The sequence below is a fragment of the Salvelinus fontinalis genome, chromosome 18 (assembly GCF_029448725.1).
Source record: "Salvelinus fontinalis isolate EN_2023a chromosome 18, ASM2944872v1, whole genome shotgun sequence".
In the NCBI taxonomy this organism is placed as follows: Eukaryota; Metazoa; Chordata; class Actinopteri; order Salmoniformes; family Salmonidae; genus Salvelinus; species Salvelinus fontinalis.
In genome coordinates, this window is record NC_074682.1 from 52,718,871 (window position 1) to 52,740,875 (window position 22,005).

General features: G+C 44.6%; 1 protein-coding gene across 4 annotated transcripts in view; it reads left to right on the forward strand.

Moving 5' to 3' along the window:
* asic1b (acid-sensing (proton-gated) ion channel 1b) overlaps positions 1-10,139 on the forward strand; it is a 382,118-nt gene extending 371,979 nt beyond the window's left edge. For 3 of the 4 annotated variants that reach the window (XM_055869822.1, XM_055869820.1, XM_055869821.1), the window contains 4 exons: positions 1,588-1,679; positions 2,542-2,621; positions 3,683-3,784; positions 8,152-10,139. In XM_055869822.1, the coding sequence (XP_055725797.1) occupies positions 1,588-1,679; positions 2,542-2,621; positions 3,683-3,784; positions 8,152-8,247 (370 nt within the window). In that variant the 3' untranslated portion in view covers positions 8,248-10,139. The other variant, XM_055869823.1, reaches the window with a different exon arrangement.
* The last annotated feature ends 11,866 nt before the right edge of the window (positions 10,140-22,005 follow it).

Genomic DNA, 22,005 nt, shown 5'->3' on the forward strand with positions numbered 1-22,005 from the left:
TCATGGGCATTTAAATGGAGCTGCTATAACAGCCTCTTCTCGTCTGGGAAGGCTTTTCACTAGATGTTGGAACATCGCTACGGGGACTTCCTTCCATTCAGCCACAAGAGCATTAGTGAGGTTGGCCACTGATGTTGGGCGTTTAGGCCTGGCTCGAAGTCGGCATTCCAATTAATCTCAAACGTGTTCGGTGGGGTTTAGGTCAGGGCTCTGTGCAGTCCAGTCAAGTTCTTCTACACCGATCTCAACAAACCATTTCTTTATTAAGAATTCCCTTCACTGGAACGATGGGGCCTATCCCGAACCATGAGAAATAGCCCCAGACCATTATTTCTCCTCCACCAAACTTTACAGTTGTCACTATGCATTCGGGCAGGTAGCGTTCTCCTGGCATCCGCCAAGCCCAGATTCATCCGTCGGACTGCCAGATGGTGAAGCGTGATTCATCACTCCAGAGAACGCGTTCCCACTGCTCCAGAGTCCAATGGCGGAGAGCTTTACACCACTCCAGCTGACGCATGGCATTGCGCATCGTGATCTTAAGCTTGTGTACCTCTGCTCGGCCATGGAAACCCATTTCATGAAGCACCTGACAAACAGTTCTTGTGCTGACGTTGCTTCCAGAGGCATTTTGGAACTCGGTAGTGAGTGTTGCAACCGAGGACTGACGATTTTTACGCGCTACGTCCTTCTGCACTCGGCGGTCCCGTTCTGTGAGCTCGTGCGGCCTACCACTTCGCGGCTGAGACGTTGTTGCTCCTAGACATTTCCACTTCACAACAACAGCACTTACAGTTGACCGGGGCAGCTCTAGCAGGGCAGAAATTTGACAAACTGATTTGTTGGAAAGGTGGCATCCTATGTGACTGCCACGTTGAAAGTCACTGAGGTCTTCAGTACGGCTATTCTACTGCCAATGTTTGTCTAAGGAGATTGCATGGCTGTGTGTTCTATTTTATTCACCTGTCAGTAACGGGTGTGGCTGAATTAGCCGAATCCACTCATTTGAAAGGGTGTCCACATTCTTTTGTATATATAGTGTATAATTCAGTACAGTGAAATCACAACAGGAAACATTTCCTTCGTATGTTTCCCTCAATGGTGTATCCAAGCCAGGAGGACATTATCTGAAGGCAAATTACACACACATGCACACGCACGCACACAAATGATTTGCTCAACCTGAAACATCTGCTCAGTCATCTATCTGAAGATTAGAAACAGGAAATCATGCAGGCAAGGAGAGGGACAGCCTGCTGTGCCAATCAATGCTCAATTGCTGTTAGATGTGGGTATTAAGTGTGAAGTGGACTTGTTGGTTTTAGTGAAGGTTCCTAGATGCCGTCTCCTGCTGTTGTGTCCTTGATCAAAACGCTTAACCCTGAAACTGCTCCAGGGGTGCTGCACTGTGTCTTTAAGGTCTGGGTGTCTTAGGGGGTTAGGAGAAGACAAAAATACTAATAGCTGTGGTCTTTAAGGTCTTTAAGGTATGGGTGTCTTAGGGGGTGAGGAGAAAAGAAACATACTAATAGCTGTGTCATTTTAGACAGTAACTTATCTTCTCTTTCCTCTCCTCTTGGTTGACAGTGATAACATCCTGGTTCTGGATATCTTCTTCGAGGCTCTGAACTACGAGACCATCGAGCAGACCAAAGCTTACGAGTTCGCAGGGTTGCTGGGTAAGAAAACGCTGGTCAGCAGTTGATCGGAAATTGCTGAACAAAATAGCAAATACAGTTATTATCAGTTTTAACTAAATTGATATTAAGCACCCTGACGTGTGTCGTTATACCTGAATACAACATTTTTCAATTGTGTTTTAGCCTGTGAATAAAAAAATTAACCCAATATTACTTCATTTACTATGGAACCAACGTTTCAGGTTCCAGACACAAAGCCCTTGCCTGAAAAATGTCAAATATGTTTCATTTCATCATTGTTTCATCATGTATGTCATGTGTTTTCAGGTGATATTGGTGGTCAGTTGAGTCTCTTCGTGTGTTTTCAGGTGATATTGGTGGTCAGATGAGTCTCTTCATGTGTTTTCAGGTGATATTGTTGGTCAGTTGAGTCTCTTCATGTGTTTTCAGGTGATATTGGTGGTCAGTTGAGTCTCTTCATGTGTTTTCAGGTGATATTGGTGGTCAGTTAAGTCTCTTCATGTGTTTTCAGGGGATATTGGTGGTCAGTTGAGTCTCTTCATGTGTTTTCAGGTGATATTGGTGGTCAGTTGAGTCTCTTCATGTGTTTTCAGGTGATATTGGTGGTCAGTTGAGTCTCTTCATGTGTTTTCAGGTGATATTGTTGGTCAGTTGAGTCTCTTCATGTGTTGTCAGGTGATATTGGTGGTCAGTTGAGTCTCTTCATGTGTTGTCAGGTGATATTGGTGGTCAGTTGAGTCTCTTCATGTGTTTTCAGGTGATATTGGTGGTCAGTTGAGTCTCTTCATGTGTTTTCAGGTGATATTGGTGGTCAGTTGAGTCTCTTCATGTGTTGTCAGGTGATATTGGTGGTCAGTTGAGTCTCTTCATGTGTTTTCAGGTGATATTGGTGGACAGATGGGACTATTCATAGGAGCCAGTATCCTCACCATCTTGGAGCTCTTTGACTACCTATATGAGGTAAGCCTTCATTTTGTAGATGTTAACTGTTTATAGGTTTCCTGTCAGATCTTTCTTCAAAATCTTATCCGGTGTGTCCTGAAACAGTTTCATGAAGCCATACTTAGGTATTTGTTTATGTCTCAGGTTTTTGCTTGCATCTAGGTTTCCTAGAGAAAGTTTGCCTCTAGGTTATGGTATTATATATGTCAATGTATGTAAATATCCTTCATTTACATGATTCCCTCAGGGCAATATGTCTAGTTAAGTGCTAGACAGCCACAGGCCTTAGAACCAGTCAGCCACACGGAAACAATTCATGTCCACTAGCATTGCTGCATTTTCCGTAAATGCTAACCAAGTTATTGTGGATGTTTCTTAGTAGCCAACTAACCGGTTTAAAAACTGTCTGGAGGAGACAACGCCCTAGGGAAGCGGCACTTAATAAAAAGGGAACTACCTGCATCCCGTTAAAACTAGCCGCTCACTTTAAATCGAACTTGCAGAGCATTCATTTCCAGGTGTCTGAAAGCAGCTCATCTCTCTCAGGCGCAGCACTGTTGACTGCATGAACATTTTAGTCATTTTGTATTTGGGATTCAGTTAGGATGCTTCTGTTGCTGTGGATTTGTATCAGAGCAGCATCCTCCCTGGGTGGAATAGCTGCCTGTTCAACAAGGATGTGTTTGAGGATATGCACGCTTTCTGTTTACTGTATGTTCATGTACTCAGAATTAATTCTATCTATATAAAATAAAAAATAAAAATGATCATCATCATTTTTGGAATCATTTGAATAAACGGGGATCAGTAGCTTATCTCATTATTGTAAACATTACTGACACTGGAAATCAATTCTGTATGTGTACCATAAATTGTCTTTGAATTATATAACTTTTTCTTTACTATATTCATTTGTCTCCATAAGAATCCAGTAATAAACAGGGAAACACGTTCACCAGCAGTCTGTAAAAAGAAAAGGAAAACAGATGAACAGTGAACAGTCAGTTGGCTGCATTCCAAACGTCTGGTTCTCTGAGGCACTGCTTCAAAGACCAGCTACTGTGTTTGCTTGTTTGCAGGTGATCAAGTACAAGCTGTGTCGGTGCTCAAATAAGAAACACAAACGCAGCAACAGCAACGACCGGGGAGCAGTTCTGAGTCTGGAGGACGTCAAACGCCATGTCAGTAGGCTAGCTCTATCTCTGGCTAAGTATTTGCCGTGTCTGGAAAAATTGTTGGACCGAGACAGGGTAGATGGGGGGGGGGGGGGGGGACAAAAAGAAAAAACTGAGCGAGAGAAAGAGGCACAGTGATAAAAGAGAAAGTGAGAGATTGTGGAAATGGTTTCAATTTAATCACGGATGGTCTGTAGGACCAGCCTAGTGGGTTTACAATGAGAGCTTTGGGTGGGGGTGACAGCTTCTGATTTTCAAGTGTACACTCTTAGAAAAAAAGGTTCCGAAAGGGTTATTTGGCTGTCCTCTTAGAACCCTTTCGAGAGAGAGAGGGGGGGGAGAGAGAGAGAGAGAGAGAGAGAGAGAGAGAGAGAGAGAGAAATGGTTGGTTCGCTGCATGGTTATTTCATCCTCCTTTTCCCTGCATTCCTCCATTTAATCCAGCCTGTTTCATATTTCTTACCCAAATGGAACCCTATTCTCTATATAGTGCACTACTTTAGACTTAGTAATGCACTATAAAATAAAAGGGTAATTTTTGGCAGTATTTTCTCTTTGGTTTCTTTCCACTACAGTATGTTCACTCCTCTCTACTACCGGAAGTCTTATTCCTGTCTGTCTGTCCTTCCTGTTTGCTCATCCCTCGGGCTCTGTGTGAGAACCTCTTATTCCTGTCTGTCCTTCCTGTTCGCTCATCCCTCGGGCTCTGTGTGAGAACCTCTTATTCCTGTCTGTCTGTCCTTCCTGTTTGCTCATCCCTCGGGCTCCGTGTGAGAACCTCTTATTCCTGTCTGTCCTTCCTGTTCGCTCATCCCTCGGGCTCTGTGTGAGAACCTCTTATTCCTGTCTGTCCTTCCTGTTCGCTCATCCCTCGGGCTCTGTGTGAGAACCTCTTATTCCTGTCTGTCCTTCCTGTTTGCTCATCCCTCGGGCTCTGTGTGAGAACCTCTTATTCCTGTTTGTCCTTCCTGTTCGCTCATCCCTCGGGCTCTGTGTGAGAACCTCTTATTCCTGTCTGTCCTTCCTGTTCGCTCATCCCTCGGGCTCTGTGTGAGAACCTCTTATTCCTGTCTGTCCTTCCTGTTCGCTCATCCCTCGGGCTCTGTGTGAGAACCTCTTATTCCTGTCTGTCCTTCCTGTTTGCTCATCCCTCGGGCTCTGTGTGAGAACCTCTTATTCCTGTCTGTCCTTCCTGTTTGCTCATCCCTAGGGCTCTGTGTGAGAACCTCCTATTCCTGTTTGTCCTTCCTGTTCGCTCATCCCTCGGGCTCTGTGTGAGAACCTCTTATTCCTGTCTGTCTGTCCTTCCTGTTTGCTCATCCCTCGGGCTCTGTGTGAGAACCTCTTATTCCTGTCTGTCCTTCCTGTTCGCTCATCCCTCGGGCTCTGTGTGAGAACCTCTTATTCCTGTCTGTCTGTCCTTCCTGTTTGCTCATCCCTCGGGCTCCGTGTGAGAACCTCTTATTCCTGTCTGTCTTTCCTGTTCGCTCATCCCTCGGGCTCTGTGTGAGAACCTCTTATTCCTGTCTGTCCTTCCTGTTCGCTCATCCCTCGGGCTCTGTGTGAGAACCTCTTATTCCTGTCTGTCCTTCCTGTTTGCTCATCCCTCGGGCTCTGTGTGAGAACCTTTTATTCCTGTCTGTCCTTCCTGTTTACTCATCCCTAGGGCTCTGTGTGAGAACCTCTTATTCCTGTTTGTCCTTCCTGTTCGCTCATCCCTCGGGCTCTGTGTGAGAACCTCTTATTCCTGTCTGTCTGTCCTTCATGTTCGCTCATCCCTCGGGCTCTGTGTGAGAATCTCTTATTCCTGTCTGTCTGTCCTTCCTGTTTGCTCATCCCTCGGGCTCTGTGTGAGAACCTCTTATTCCTGTCTGTCCTTCCTGTTCGCTCATCCCTCGGGCTCTGTGTGAGAACCTCTTATTCCTGTCTGTCCTTCCTGTTCGCTCATCCCTCGGGCTCTGTGTGAGAACCTCTTATTCCTGTCTGTCCTTCCTGTTCGCTCATCCCTCGGGCTCTGTGTGAGAACCTCTTATTCCTGTCTGTCCTTCCTGTTTGCTCATCCCTAGGGCTCTGTGTGAGAACCTCCTATTCCTGTTTGTCCTTCCTGTTCGCTCATCCCTCGGGCTCTGTGTGAGAACCTCTTATTCCTGTCTGTCTGTCCTTTATGTTTGCTCATCCCTCGGGCTCTGTGTGAGAACCTCTTATTCCTGTCTGTCCTTTCTGTTCGCTCATCCCTCGGGATCTGTGTGAGAACCTCTTATTCCTGTCTGTCCTTCCTGTTCGCTCATCCCTCGGGCTCTGTGTGAGAACCTCTTATTCCTGTCTGTCCTTCCTGTTTTCTCATCCCTAGGGCTCTGTGTGAGAACCTCTTATTCCTGTCTGTCCTTCCTTTTCGCTCATCCCTCGGGCTCTGTGTGAGAACCTCTGTGATAAAAGAGAAAGTGAGAGATTGTGGAAATTGTTTCAATTTAATCACGGATGGTCTGTAGGACCAGCCTAGTGGGTTTACAATGAGAGCTTTGGGTGGGGGGTGACAGCTTCTGATTTTCAAGTGTACACTCTTAGCTCATTCCTGTCTGTCTGTCCTTCCTGTTTGCTCATCCCTCGGGCTCTGTGTGAGAACCTCTTATTCCTGTCTGTCCTTCCTGTTCGCTCATCCCTAGGGCTCTGTGTGAGAACCTCTTATTCCTGTCTGTCCTTCCTTTTCACTCATCCCTCGGGCTCTGTGTGAGAATTTCTTATTCCTGTCTGTCCTTCCTGTTTGCTCATTCCTCGGGCTCTGTGTGAGAACCTCTTATTCCTGTCTGTCTGTCCTTCCTGTTCGCTCATCCCTCGGGCTCTGTGTGAGAACCTCTTATTTCTGTCTGTCCTTCCTGTTTGCTCATCCCTCAGGCTCTGTGTGAGAACCTCTTATTCCTGTCTGTCTTTCCTGATTTGCTCATCCCTCGGGCTCTGTGTGAGAACCTCTTATTCCTGTCTGTCTGTCTGTCCTTCCTGTTCGCTCATCCCTCTGGCTCTGTGTGAGAACCTCTTATTCCTGTCTGTCCTTCCTGTTTGCTCATCCCTCGGGCTCTGTGTGAGAACCTCTTATTCCTGTCTGTCTGTACTTCCTGTTCGCTCATCCCTCGGGCTCTGTGTGAGAACCTCTTATTCCTGTCTGTCCTTCTTGTTTGCTCATCCCTCGGGCTCTGTGTGAGACCCTCTAATTTCTGTCTGTACTTCCTGTTTGCTCATCCCTCGGGCTCTGTGTGAGAACCTCTTATTCCTGTCTGTCCTTCCTGTTTGCTCATCCCTCGGGCTCTGTGTGAGAACCTCTTATTCCTGTCTGTTCTTCCTGTTTGCTCATCCCTCGAGCTCTGTGTGAGATCCTCTTATTCCTGTCTGTCTGTCCTTCCTGTTCGCTCATCCCTCGGGTTCTGTGTGAGAACCTCTTATTCCTGTCTGTCCTTCCTGTTTGCTCATCCCTCGGGCTCTGTGTGAGAACCTCTCATTTCTGTCTGTCCTTCCTGTTTGCTCATCCCTCGGTCTCTGTGTGAGAACCTCTTATTCCTGTCTGTCTGTACTTCCTGTTCGCTCATCCCTCGGGCTCTTTGTGAGAACCTCTTATTCCTGTCTGTCTGTCTTTCCTGTTTGCTCATCCCTAGGGCTCTGTGTGAGAACCTCTTATTCCTGTCTGTCTGTACTTCCTGTTCGCTCATCCCTCGGGCTCTGTGTGAGAACCTCTTATTCCTGTCTGTCTGTCTTTCCTGTTCGCTCATCCCTAGGGCTCTGTGTGAGAACCTCTTATTCCTGTCTGTCTGTACTTCCTGTTCGCTCATCCCTCGGGCTCTGTGTGAGAACCTCTTATTCCTGTCTGTCTGTCTTTCCTGTTTGCTCATCCCTAGGGCTCTGTGTGAGAACCTCTTATTCCTGTCTGTCTGTACTTCCTGTTCGCTCATCCCTAGGGCTCTGTGTGAGAACCTCTTATTCCTGTCTGTCTGTACTTCCTGTTCGCTCATCCCTAGGGCTCTGTGTGAGAACCTCTTATTCCTGTCTGTCTGTACTTCCTGTTCGCTCATCCCTCGGGTTCTGTGTGAGAACCTCTTATTCCTGTCTGTCCTTCCTGTTCGCTCATCCCTAGTGCTCTGTGTGAGAACCTCTAATTTCTGTCTGTCCTTCCTGTTTGCTCATCCCTCGGGCTCTGTGTGAGAACCCCTAATTTCTGTCTGTCCTTCCTGTTTGCTCATCCCCCGGGCTCTGTGTGAGAACCCCTATTTTCTGTCTGTCCTTCCTGTTTGCTCATCCCTCGGGCTCTGTGTGAGAACCTCTAATTTCTGTCTCCTTTCTTCTTCCCTTCACTTTTTCTCATCCTTTGTTCACTTCTCTTCCCTCAGACGCCCTGTGAGAACCTGCGTACGCCGGGTACGTATCCTGCCAACATGCTTCCTCACCATCCAGCACAGGGCAACTTCGAAGACTTCACATGCTGAACCAATCAGGAGAAAGCAGGAAATACCTGAGCCAATCAGGACAGGAGGAAGGAGGAATAACCTGGCTGGCAGTATGCAACCAAAGTCAACCATACAACAAAAATATCTGATGTGAACGGATTCTCAATATGGAAACTTTTCTTACTATCTGAGAGGAGGGGGAAAATATCAACAATCACAACAATCACATTAAGTGGAGAAGAAGAAGATTATTCCGAACATAAATATCTGTAAAAGTTCCAGAACATTTTGGGGAATTTGGAATCCTAAAAGTAAATCCTGAATGTTCTATGTCTATATTTGGAATAGAACCAGGAAACAAAGACTCTACTCTTCAAGATCACACTGCAAATATGGACTTCTCACTCTAAAACAGACAGATATGGGAAATGTATCTAACTAGTGTACAGACACAGCACTGTACAAAAAACATCAACAGAGCCTAATGCCTTTATAACAGCCAACACCTGGCTATCAGTTGCTGATGGCTGGCCTATTAGGATAGTAGTATGGTGGGGATCAATTCCATTTCAATTCAGACAATTAACCTTCCCTAATTGACTGAATTGGAATGGGAATTGACCCCAACCCTGGTCAGTGGAGAAATGCTGTGCTTCACTCAACTCCACTGTGGACGTAGCACCGTAACTGCTGTGATGCTTGGTAGGGGTGCAGTTCCAGTGGGAGTCTCTCTGTCTGTCTTGAGAATGTAGCCATCTCCACAATGGGTTACATCAATAACAACCAAGATGAGTAGTGGAAGCGTTTAGGGAGAAGGTAGTAGAGAGCTTTACCATTTAGTAAAAACATAAATGGTGAACTTTTCAGGTCTCATCTTGTAAATGCATGCTTGTATATCGTCTTCTGCATGTATTACCTTTTTTTTTCTTCTTTTTTTTTCTTTTTTTCATTTGCATTATTGCTGCCAAGTTTGCCTCGATGATACAGGAAAAAGATGATGCTCCCCTCCTAATAGTGTGTGTGTGTGCGTGCGTGTGTGTGCGTGCGTGTGTGTGTGTGCGTGTGTTTGTGTAATGAAATGTGTTGGTTTGTGTGACCAGCCTGGTTGAATCCACCAGCTAGCAGCTGAACCTCATTCCAACTACACGCCTTGTTTCATTAATCCATGTTAAATGTGTGCCCTATCCTATAATCCCAAATCATCCCCTAGCAACTATGCCGTACGTACTTGTATGGAGACAATTCCACCTGTCACAGACAGAGCTTCCACATTGTGTACGCCTATCCAGTCCTCTCAGTTCTACAGTGCCTAGGGAGTAGTAGAGGCTACGGTTTGACATGGGATTTAGGAATGAGTTGTGAGATGTGTTATTTCCAGCCTATTCATTTACCCATGTTCTTGACTGACATAAGTGGTGTGTGGGGAGTTTTCCAGAAATCAGTTCATTTCGGGTTTTCCTTGTAATTCTGTGAGGGTTTGAAAATGTTCTGTATCTGTGTTCTAGTCGCACATATGTCATTATCAAAGCACAATTACACCGATATGTAGAGGTGATGATGTAACAGAAGAAGTAGATGAATTCTTATGGATATTCTCATAATACCAAGGTTTTTTATTATTACTGTGTAGCAGGTTTTTTGGGTTTGTTTTCTTTGCTACAGAATAGGGTTCCAAAATTGCAGTAACTTTCCCAACATTTCCAGGTTTTTTTCAGAATTCCCCGGAATCAGGAGGGAATCTTCCGGCTGGAAATCCTTCGCCCGGGATTTCCGTTTGACCAGGGAATTTGGGGAAAGTTGCAGGTATTTTGTAACCGTACTACATAAACATACATATTGCCTGATAGTTCAGTCTCCATCAGGTTACAGGCTGTTCTATTTATCTAACAAAGCATATTATAATAAAATTTAAATATCATTTTGAACATTTATTATTCTATGGAGGTCTCATTTCTTGTGTGTGTGTGTTTGTAATAAGCTCACATAGTTGCTGTCACAAACTCTACACAGTTGTCACTGACTCGATAGATATTCATTTCCCACTGAGCAAACAATTTCTGTATTTACAGCCTTCATATAAATTCCTTTTATTAGGTTTGTGCTTTGGCGGACCTTATTTTTTTATTGACATTTGTCAATAAATCTCATGAATGCAACTGTTTATGTCAAAATTGTTTCGCGTTCCACTTGGGCGGCAGGTAGCTTAGTGGTTAGAGCATTGGGCCAGTAACCAAAAGGTTTGAATAACTGAGCAGGCTAGGTGAAAAATGTGTTGATGTGCCCTTGAGCAAGGCACTTAACCCTAATTGGCTCCACTCTACTATGTCTGACAGTGTAAAACAACACATTTCACTGTACCTATCCGGTGGATGTAACAACATCTTTCCTTACTTTTATTTTTTTGCCCTCGTCCTGAAAAGTAAATGGTAAAATATTGAATTGTGAGGCTCAATATAAGGGCTGGACATGCAGATAAATGACAGTCGGATAAATGAAAAGCTGATTTTTGCCGGGTTCTTAGGACTGATAAGACTGTTCAAAGTTTACTTTATATTTTTAAACCTTGCTTCATTTGAAGAGAAGGGTGGGTATTTCAGTAGTTGCACACCATCTCAGTAGTTGCACACCATTTCAGTAGTTGCAACAGTTGCACAACCCAACATTGGTATTTGAGTATAGTATTTCAGTATAGTTGACACCACCATGTTAGTATTTGAGGGGGGGGGGGTATTTCAGTATAGTTGACACCACAATGTTAGTATTTGGGGGGGGGTATTTCAGTATAGTTGACACCACAATGTTAGTATTTGAGGGGGGGGGGGTATTTCAGGATAGTTGACACCACAACGTTAGTATTTGAGGGGGGGGGGGGTGTATTTCAGGATAGTTGACACCACAATGTTAGTATTTGAGGGGAGGGGGGTATTTCAGGATAGTTGACACCACAATGTTAGTATTTGAGGGGGGGGGGTGTATTTCAGGATAGTTGACACCACAATGTTAGTATTTGAGGGGGGGGGGTGTATTTCAGGATAGTTGACACCACAACGTTAGTATTTGAGGGGGGGGGGGGGTGTATTTCAGGATAGTTGACACCACAATGTTGGCTCCCGAGTGGCACAGCATTCTAAGACACTGCATCTCAGTGCTAGAGACATCACTAGAGACCCTGGCTTGATTCCAGGCTGTATCACAATCGGCCATGATAGGAATCCCATAGGGCAGTGCTCAATTGGTCCAGCGTTGTTAGGGTTTGGCCGGGGTAGGCCGTCATTGTAAAATAAGAATTTGTTCTATAAAAGTATTTGAGGGGGGGGGTTCAGTATAGTTGACGCCACAATGTTAGTATTTGAGGGGGTGTATTTGAGTATAATTGCACACCACAACGTTAGTATCTGGGGGGGGGGTGTATTTCAGTATAATTGCACACCACAACGTTAATATTTGAGGGGGTGTATTTCAGTATAATTGCACACCACAACGTTAGTATCTGGGGGGGGGGCAGTATTATTGACACAACATCATTGGTATTTTGCGGCTGCAGAACTGAACTGCAGTAGAGATGTGATTGTTCTCTCAGCTGCAGGATGACAACAGGATGGATAAGGAAATATCCTGAACAGGAGTTGTATCTAGATTGTCAGTGGGCCACGAACTACATCCATCTGTTCTGTTCCCAGGTCCAACTGTCAGCTTCAGTTTGAATTTTTGGTTCAGTGATGCAGCACCATTGGTAAATTGGTTCATCCTTTTCCATCAGATAGGATTTTGAGTCGGAGCTTCACTAACTTTTTAAAAAGGTTTATTTAAGCAATAAGGCCCGAGGGGGTGTGGTATATGGCCAATATACCACAGCTAAGGGCTGTTCTTAGACGGGTTACCAATGTAATTAGAGCAGTAATAAAAAAATTATGTTTTGTCATACCCAAGGTATGCGGTCTGCTATACCACGGCTTTCGGCCAATCAGCATTTAGGGCTTGAACCACCCAGTTAATATTTGCTATTAGTCTGTTGTGACAAACCTTTGTTGTCATACCAATGTTATTATATTTTTTATTATCAAGGCATTACACATACTTGGGTGGTCCCCTTCCGTGCTGTTACACACACCAGAGTCAGCCTGCCTCTCAACGTACAGAGGCTTATAGGACTTTCTCAGATATAATGAAAACTTTCCGGGCTCAATAGATGCAGTTAAACTTGGTTTGAAATTAGAAATGATAAGGACGTCCCTCACAGCCCAGCCTCACTGTTACAGTCATTTTCCCAGAGACCCACCTTCTAGGTACCAAGGTATTGTATCCCAAATGGCACCCTATTCCCTATATAGTACACTACTTTTGACCAAAGGGCACTAGTCAAAAGCAGTGCACTTCATAGGGAATATAGTACAATTTGGGATACAGTCAAGGTACCAAGGTACTGTAGCTATGTGATTAATAGCCTGTTATAGCCTGCTCACCACTATAATTTGCAGAGTGTGACTGATTATTATCTTGGCTATCACTCTGGATGGATGGACCCTCCCGATTGCAGGAACCACCAAGGTATAACAATACTGATAATGAGATATAAACCTCACCCCATCATTCATCTAGTGTTACAGGTTCTTGTAACACACATGTGTGGACACACACACACAGGGCTTCCTTCAAGCAAGCTAGGGCTCCAATATAATGACTTAGGGAAATGTCCCTTCTCAGAATCTCTGTGATCATTTTTTACCTCACAACATTCATTTGTTATCCCCCTATTATATTAGCCAGGCAAATAAAAAGAGTAATGAAGGATACAGGATGTGTCTAAACGATTGTCTGCTACTAAAAAGACTGGATGAGGGGAGGTCAGTAACAGAGGACTGTGAGGAGAGGATGGGTACATCCCAAAAGACACCCTATTCCTGATTTAAGTGCACTACTTTTGAACAGGGTCCATAGGGCTTTGGTCAAAAGTAGTGCACTATATAGGGATTAGGGTGCCGTTTGGGACTGAGACGAGGAGATGCTGCCAACAACCAATACTCAGTGGGTGCACTGTGTTGCATTCAGATGAGGAGATGCCAGTGTCTTCGCTCTTCGCCTACATTTCATTCCAAAAAAGACGTTCCCTTTCCTTCTGCCCTCGCTCATGTCCTTGACTGGATCTAAGACAACTGGGTAGGTGGAACTAAGCAATAGCTGCACCTAGTTTCCTGACATGTTGCTTTCACATATCCAGTCCATTCAGATCTGTGAAGGGAGGGAAGTGAACGATGGCACAAGGGAGGGAACATCTTCTTGGAATGAAGTGCAGTCCATGTTGCTACCCTTGAGTTACCTTGAATAAAGACAGTCCTACAACTGAGTCATCGTTATAATAAGTCATGGTAGTGTGGATAAATGTGTCCGTTGTACTGCAACATTTAAGTCACTGTAACCTTTAAATTACTGTTCATATTGTTTTTACGTCCATATGAGTCATCCCTGACATCTTACGAGCTCCAACCCGACTATCGTCCCGTAGCATATCTGTAACCATAAATGCTTTGAAAACAACTAGGGCTGTGACGGTCATGACATTTTGTCAGCTGGTGATTTGTCTCCATTGACCGGTAATTTACATAAGCCTATTTAGCATCTCTGGCTTCCACGGATAGCCTACAAGCCACTGATGCGGACCTTTGGAAAATCTACATTTTAAAAAGTCTAATATATCCATGTAATATAGCCTACACCTTCACAATAATATGAATTATTTATTTTAGACAGGTCTTAAGAAACATGATGTGAAGAAAATGTAGCCAATTTCAGAAGAACAGAATAGCATACTCTGAGTTGTCCTTCTGTTAGGTCCTGATCTGGCTATGCCATATGGCTGTCGGCTACTTACTTACTTCCGGCGCCGAGCGAGATGGCAGCCTCGCTTCGCGTTCCTTGGAAAATATGCAGTATTTTGTTTTTTTATGTGTTATTTCTTACATTGGTACCCCAGGTGATCTTAGATTTCATTACATACAGTCGGGAGGAACTACTGAATATACGAGTAACGTCAACTAACCACCGTTCCTACCAGGAATATGACTTTCCCGAAACGAATCCAGTGTTTTGCCTTCCACCCAATACAATGGACCTGATCCCAGCCGGGGAGCCTACGCGACGCCGTAAAAGGGGCAAACGTAGCGGTCTCCTGGTCAGGCTTCGGAGACGGGCACATCGCGCTCCAGTCCCTAGCATACTACTCGCCAATGTCCAGTCTCTTGACAATAAGGTCGATGAAATCCGAGCACGGGTAACATTCCAGAGAGACATCAGGGATTGCAACGTGCTCTGCTTCACGGAAACATGGCTAACTCAAAAGACGCTAACGGAGTCGGTGCAGCCAGCTGGTTTCTTCACGCATCGCGCAGACAGAAACAAACATCTTTCTGGTAAGAAGAGGGGCGGGGGGGTATGCCTCAAGATTAACGAGACGTGGTGTGATCATCATAACAACACTCAGGAACTCAAGTCATTCTGTTCACCTGATCTAGAACTCCTCACAATCAAATGTCGACCGCATTATCTACCAAGGGAATTCTCTTCGGTCATAATCACAGCCCTATATATTCCCCCCCAAGCAGACACATCGATGGCCCTGAACGAACTCTATCTGACTCTCTGTAAACTGGAAACCACACACCCTGAGGCTGCATTCATCGTAGCTGGGGATTTTAACAAGGCTAATCTAAAAACAAAACTCCCTAAATTCTATCAGCACATCGATTGTCCTACCAGGGCTGGCAAAACTCTGGATCACTGTTATACTAACTTCCGCGACGCATATAAGGCCCTCCCCCGCCCCCCTTTCGGAAAAGCTGACCACGACTCCATTTTGTTGATTCCAGCCTACAAACAGAAATTAAAACAACAAGCTCCCGCACTCAGGTCTGTTCAACGCTGGTCCGACCAATCTGATTCCACGCTTCAAGACTGCTTCGATCACGCGGATTGGAATATGTTCCGCATTGCGTCCAACAACAACATTGAAGAATATGCTGATTCGGTGAGCGAGTTCATTAGGAAGTGCATTGACGATGTCGTACCCACAGCAACGATTAAAACATTCCCAAACCAGAAACCGTTGATTGACGGCAGCATTCGCGTGAAACTGAAAGCGCGAACCATTGCTTTTAACCAGGGCAAGGTGACCGGAAACATGACTGAATACACACAGTGTAGCTATTCTCTCCGCAAGGCTATCAAACAGGCAAAGTCCCAGTACAGAGACAAAATAGAATCGCAATTCAACAGCTCAGACACAAGAGGTATGTGGCAGGGTCTACAGTCTATCACGGATTACAAAAAGAAAACCAGCCCCGTCGCGGACCAGGATGTCTTGCTCCCGGACAGGCTAAATATCTTTTTTGCCCGCTTTGAGGACAATACAGTGCCACTGACACGGCCCGCTACCAAAACCTGCGGGCTCTCCTTCACCGCAGCCGAGGTGAGTAAAACATTTAAACGTGTTAACCCTCGCAAGGCTGCAGGCCCAGACGGCATTCCCAGCCGCGTCCTCAGAGCATGCGCAGACCAGCTGGCTGGTGTGTTTACGGACATATTCAATCAATCCTTATCCCAGTCTGCTGTTCCCACATGCTTCAAGAGGGCCACCATTGTTCCTGTTCCCAAGAAAGCTAAGGTAACTGAGCTAAACGACTACCGCCCCGTAGCACTCACTTCCGTCATCATGAAGTGCTTTGAGAGACTAGTCAAGGACCATATCACCTCCACCCTACCGGACACCCTAGACCCACTCCAATTTGCTTACCGACCCAATAGGTCCACAGACGACGCAATCGCAACCACACTGCACACTGCCCTAACCCATCTGGACAAGAGGAATACCTATGTGAGAATGCTGTTCATCGACTACAGCTCAGCATTTAACACCATAGTACCCTCCAAACTCGTCATCAAGCTCGAGACCCTGGGTCTCGACCCCGCCCTGTGCAACTGGGTCCTGGACTTCCTGACGGGCCGCCCCCAGGTGGTGAGGGTAGGTAACAACATCTCCACCCCGCTGATCCTCAACACTGGGGCCCCACAAGGGTGCGTTCTGAGCCCTCTCCTGTACTCCCTGTTCACCCACGACTGCGTGGCCATGCACGGCTCCAACTCAATCATCAAGTTTGCGGACGACACTACAGTGGTAGGCTTGATTACCAACAACGACGAGACGGCCTACAGGGAGGAGGTGAGGGCCCTCGGAGTGTGGTGTCAGGAAAATAACCTCACACTCAACGTCAACAAAACAAAGGAGATGATTGTGGACTTCAGGAAACAGCAGAGGGAGCACCCCCCTATCCACATCGACGGGTCAGTAGTGGAGAAGGTGGAAAGTTTTAAGTTCCTCGGTGTACACATCACGGACAAACTGAATTGGTCCACCCACACAGACAGCGTTGTGAAGAAGGCGCAGCAGCGCCTCTTCAACCTCAGGAGGCTGAAGAAATTCGGCTTGTCACCAAAAGCACTCACAAACTTCTACAGATGCACAATCGAGAGCATCCTGTCGGGCTGTATCACCGCCTGGTACGGCAACTGCTCCGCCCACAACCGTAAGGCTCTCCAGAGGGTAGTGAGGTCTGCAGAACGCATCACCCGGGGCAAACTACCTGCCCTCCAGGACACCTACACCACCCGATGTCACAGGAAGGCCATAAAGATCATCAAGGACAACAACCACCCAAGCCACTGCCTGTTCACCCCGCTATCATCCAGAAGGCGAGGTCAGTACAGGTGCATCAATGCAGGGACCGAGAGACTGAAAAACAGCTTCTATCTCAAGGCCATCAGACTGTTAAACAGCCACCACTAACATTTAGCGGCCGCTGCCAACATACTGACTCAACTCCAGCCACTTTAAAAATGGGAATTGATGGAAATTATGTAAAAACGTACCACCAGCCACTTAAAAAATGCCACCTAATATAATGTTTACATACCCTACATTACACATCTCTTATGTATATGTATATACTGTACTCTATATCATCTACTGCATCTTGCCATCTTATGTAATACATGGACCACTAGCCACTTTATACTATGCCACTTTATGTTTGCATACCCTACAGTACTCATCTCATAGGTATATACCGTACTCTATACCATGTACTGCATCTTGCCTATGCCGTTCTGTACCATCACTCATTCATATATCTTTATGTACATATTCTTTATCCCTTTACACTTGCGTGTATAAGGTAGTAGTTGTGGAATTGTTAGGTTAGATTACTTGTTGTTATTACTGCATTGTCGGAACTAGAAGCACAAGCATTTCGCCACACTCGCATTAACATCTGCTAACCATGTGTATGTGACTAATAAAATTTGATTTGATTTGATTTACACTAGTTCATTTAGCAAACAAGATTTGCTTAGAATTCCTGTGGCTTTATTTTATAGTAAGAACAATACAATTGAACATAGCTGAATAAAATCGAAAGGATTTTTTCCCCAAACGCTTTTCGAGGGAGTGTGCACATGCGGCTGTTCTGTGTTGAGCGGTTAGCAACAACAAAAACGGTCCTCCTATATGCTTAGTTTAGAGTTATTTATACAACTTAAGTTGTGATACAAACCTTAGGCTATATGTTTTTTGATTTGTAATACGTTCTAAGGCTGCATGATGTGACTCTAATGACGATTTGAAAAAAGTCCCATGAAAGGCATGAGCTTTGTTCTGTTTCTTGCTCAAGCTGCACACTCAGTCTCTCACAATTTGACAAGCACTTGATACTATTGTAACGATCGTCTTCGGGAGAAAGAGAGGAGGACCAAAGCACAGCGTGGTAAGTGTTCATGATGATGTTTTTTAATTAAACTCAGAACACTAAACAAAACAATAAACGATGTGAACAAACGAAACAGTACCGTGTGGCGACAAACACTGACACGGAAGACAAACACCCATAAACCAAAAGACAAAACAGGCTACCTAAATATGGTTCCCAATCAGAGACAACAACTAACACCGGCCTCTGATTGAGAACCATATCAGGGCAAACACAGAAACAGACAAACTAGACACAAAACATAGAATGCCCACTCAGATCACACCCTGACCAAACAAAACATATTAACATACAAAGCAAACTATGGTCAGGGCGTGACAACTATTTACAGTACTAATACGTGAGGAATATTTGTTTTTATTTAGAATGTCCCACAGAAAAAAGACATGTCATCCATAGCCTGCACTGGAATCGTGAATGGAGGTTACACGTGGTCGCGTTTTTAATATGCCAGCTAGGCTACACCGTTTGCAAAGCGGATTAACGTGCTTAATTTTTAAAAGAATTTAGCAATAAATATAGCAGTATGAGAAAGCTGGGATCCTCTCTTAAATAGTTACCAGTCAAAACTCAGAGTGCGCATATGAAGCAGGGGTTAGGGGGGATTCAGCTAAAAGTGACCATTTGAAGCAGGTCCTATATGCTAGATTTAGAGCTATTTGGCCACTTTAGTTGTGAATGATACAAACCTTAGAATGTCTTAGAAATCGAAACATATATGGGCTGCATGATGTGAGTATAGGCTATTGATGACTTGAGAAAGCAGCTTGCACTCTGTTCCTAGCCTCAAATCAATGAACCAACAGCATCGACGAGGCCTATATGTTCTCTCTCAGACTCTTGGATAGATTGTCTGGAGGGTAGCATAAGGTACAGTCCATCCAGTATGCCTAATGATACAGCCCATCCAGTATGCCTAATGATACAGTCCATCCAGTATGCCTAATGATACAGTCCATCCAGTATGCCTAATGATACAGTCCATCCAGTATGCCTAATGATACAGTCCATCCAGTATGCCTAATGATACAGTCCATCCAGTATGCCTAATGATACAGCCCATCCAGTATGCCTAATGATACAGTCCATCCAGTATGCCTAATGATACAGTCCATCCAGTATGCCTAATGATACAGCCCATCCAGTATGCCTAATGATACAGTCCATCCAGTATGCCTAATGATACAGTCCATCCAGTATGCCTAATGATACAGCCCATCCAGTATGCCTAATGATACAGTCCATCCAGTATGCCTAATGATACAGTCCATCCAGTATGCCTAATGATACAGTCCATCCAGTATGCCTAATGATACAGCCCATCCAGTATGCCTAATGATACAGTCCATCCAGTATGCCTAATGATACAGTCCATCCAGTATGCCTAATGATACAGCCCATCCAGTATGCCTAATGATACAGTCCATCCAGTATGCCTAATGATACAGTCCATCCAGTATGCCTAATGATACAGTCCATCCAGTATGCCTAATGATACAGTCCATCCAGTATGCCTAATGATACAGTCCATCCAGTATGCCTAATGATACAGCCCATCCAGTATGCCTAATGATACAGTCCATCCAGTATGCCTAATGATACAGCCCATCCAGTATGCCTAATGATACAGTCCATCCAGTATGCCTAATGATACAGTCCATCCAGTATGCCTAATGATACAGTCCATCCAGTATGCCTAATGATACAGCCCATCCAGTATGCCTAATGATACAGTCCATCCAGTATGCCTAATGATACAGTCCATCCAGTATGCCTAATGATACAGTCCATCCAGTATACCTAATGATACAGCCCATCCAGTATGCCTAATGATACAGTCCATCCAGTATGCCTAATGATACAGCCCATCCAGTATGCCTAATGATACAGTCCATCCAGTATGCCTAATGATACAGTCCATCCAGTATGCCTAATGATACAGTCCATCCAGTATGCCTAATGATACAGTCCATCCAGTATGCCTAATGATACAGCCCATCCAGTATGCCTAATGATACAGTCCATCCAGTATGCCTAATGATACAGTCCATCCAGTATTCCTAATGATACAGTCCATCCAGTATGCCTAATGATACAGCCCATCCAGTATGCCTAATGATACAGTCCATCCAGTATGCCTAATGATACAGTCCATCCAGTATGCCTAATGATACAGTCCATCCAGTATGCCTAATGATACAGTCCATCCAGTATGCCTAATGATACAGTCCATCCAGTATGCCTAATGATACAGCCCATCCAGTATGCCTAATGATACAGTCCATCCAGTATGCCTAATGATACAGTCCATCCAGTATGCCTAATGATACAGCCCATCCAGTATGCCTAATGATACAGTCCATCCAGTATGCCTAATGATACAGTCCATCCAGTATGCCTAATGATACAGTCCATCCAGTATGCCTAATGATACAGTCCATCCAGTATGCCTAATGATACAGTCCATCCAGTATGCCTAATGATACAGCCCATCCAGTATGCCTAATGATACAGTCCATCCAGTATGCCTAATGATACAGCCCATCCAGTATGCCTAATGATACAGTCCATCCAGTATGCCTAATGATACAGTCCATCCAGTATGCCTAATGATACAGTCCATCCAGTATGCCTAATGATACAGCCCATCCAGTATGCCTAATGATACAGTCCATCCAGTATGCCTAATGATACAGTCCATCCAGTATGCCTAATGATACAGTCCATCCAGTATACCTAATGATACAGCCCATCCAGTATGCCTAATGATACAGTCCATCCAGTATGCCTAATGATACAGCCCATCCAGTATGCCTAATGATACAGTCCATCCAGTATGCCTAATGATACAGTCCATCCAGTATGCCTAATGATACAGTCCATCCAGTATGCCTAATGATACAGTCCATCCAGTATGCCTAATGATACAGCCCATCCAGTATGCCTAATGATACAGTCCATCCAGTATGCCTAATGATACAGTCCATCCAGTATTCCTAATGATACAGTCCATCCAGTATGCCTAATGATACAGCCCATCCAGTATGCCTAATGATACAGTCCATCCAGTATGCCTAATGATACAGTCCATCCAGTATGCCTAATGATACAGTCCATCCAGTATGCCTAATGATACAGTCCATCCAGTATGCCTAATGATACAGCCCATCCAGTAAGCCTAATGATACAGCCCATCCAGTATGCCTAATGATACAGTCCATCCAGTATGCCTAATGATACAGCCCATCCAGTATGCCTAATGATACAGCCCATCCAGTATGCCTAATGATACAGCCCATCCAGTATGCCTAATGATACAGTCCATCCAGTATGCCTAATGATACAGTCCATCCAGTATGCCTAATGATACAGCCCATCCAGTATGCCTAATGATACAGTCCATCCAGTATGCCTAATGATACAGTCCATCCAGTATGCCTAATGATACAGTCCATCCAGTATGTCTAATGATACAGTCCATCCAGGCAATTGCTAGAATTTGTTTAATCAGTTTAGTTTTATGTTTTTCTGCCATGCATATTAGGTTATGTTTTGTACAATAGCTCAATCATTATTTGAATTCAGTTTTTTTCGGACTTGGGCTCAAACTGTATCAGCTCTAATATGCATATGAGTGTTTTCAGATAATTATACTGAACAAAAATATAAACGCAACATGTAAAGTGTTGGTCCCATGTTTCATGAGCTGAAAATAAAAGATCCCAGAAATGTTCCGTATGGAAAAAAAGATAAACGTATTTCTCTCAAATTTTGTGGACAAATTTGTTTACATCCCTGTTAGTGAGCATTTATCCTTTGCCAAGATACTCCATCCACCTGACAGTTGTGGCATATTAAGAATCTGATTAAACAGCATGATCATTACACAGGTGCTGGGGACAATAAAAGGCCACTCAAAAATGTGCAGTTTTGTCACACAACACAATGCCATGCTGACTGCAGGAATGTCCACTAGAGCTGT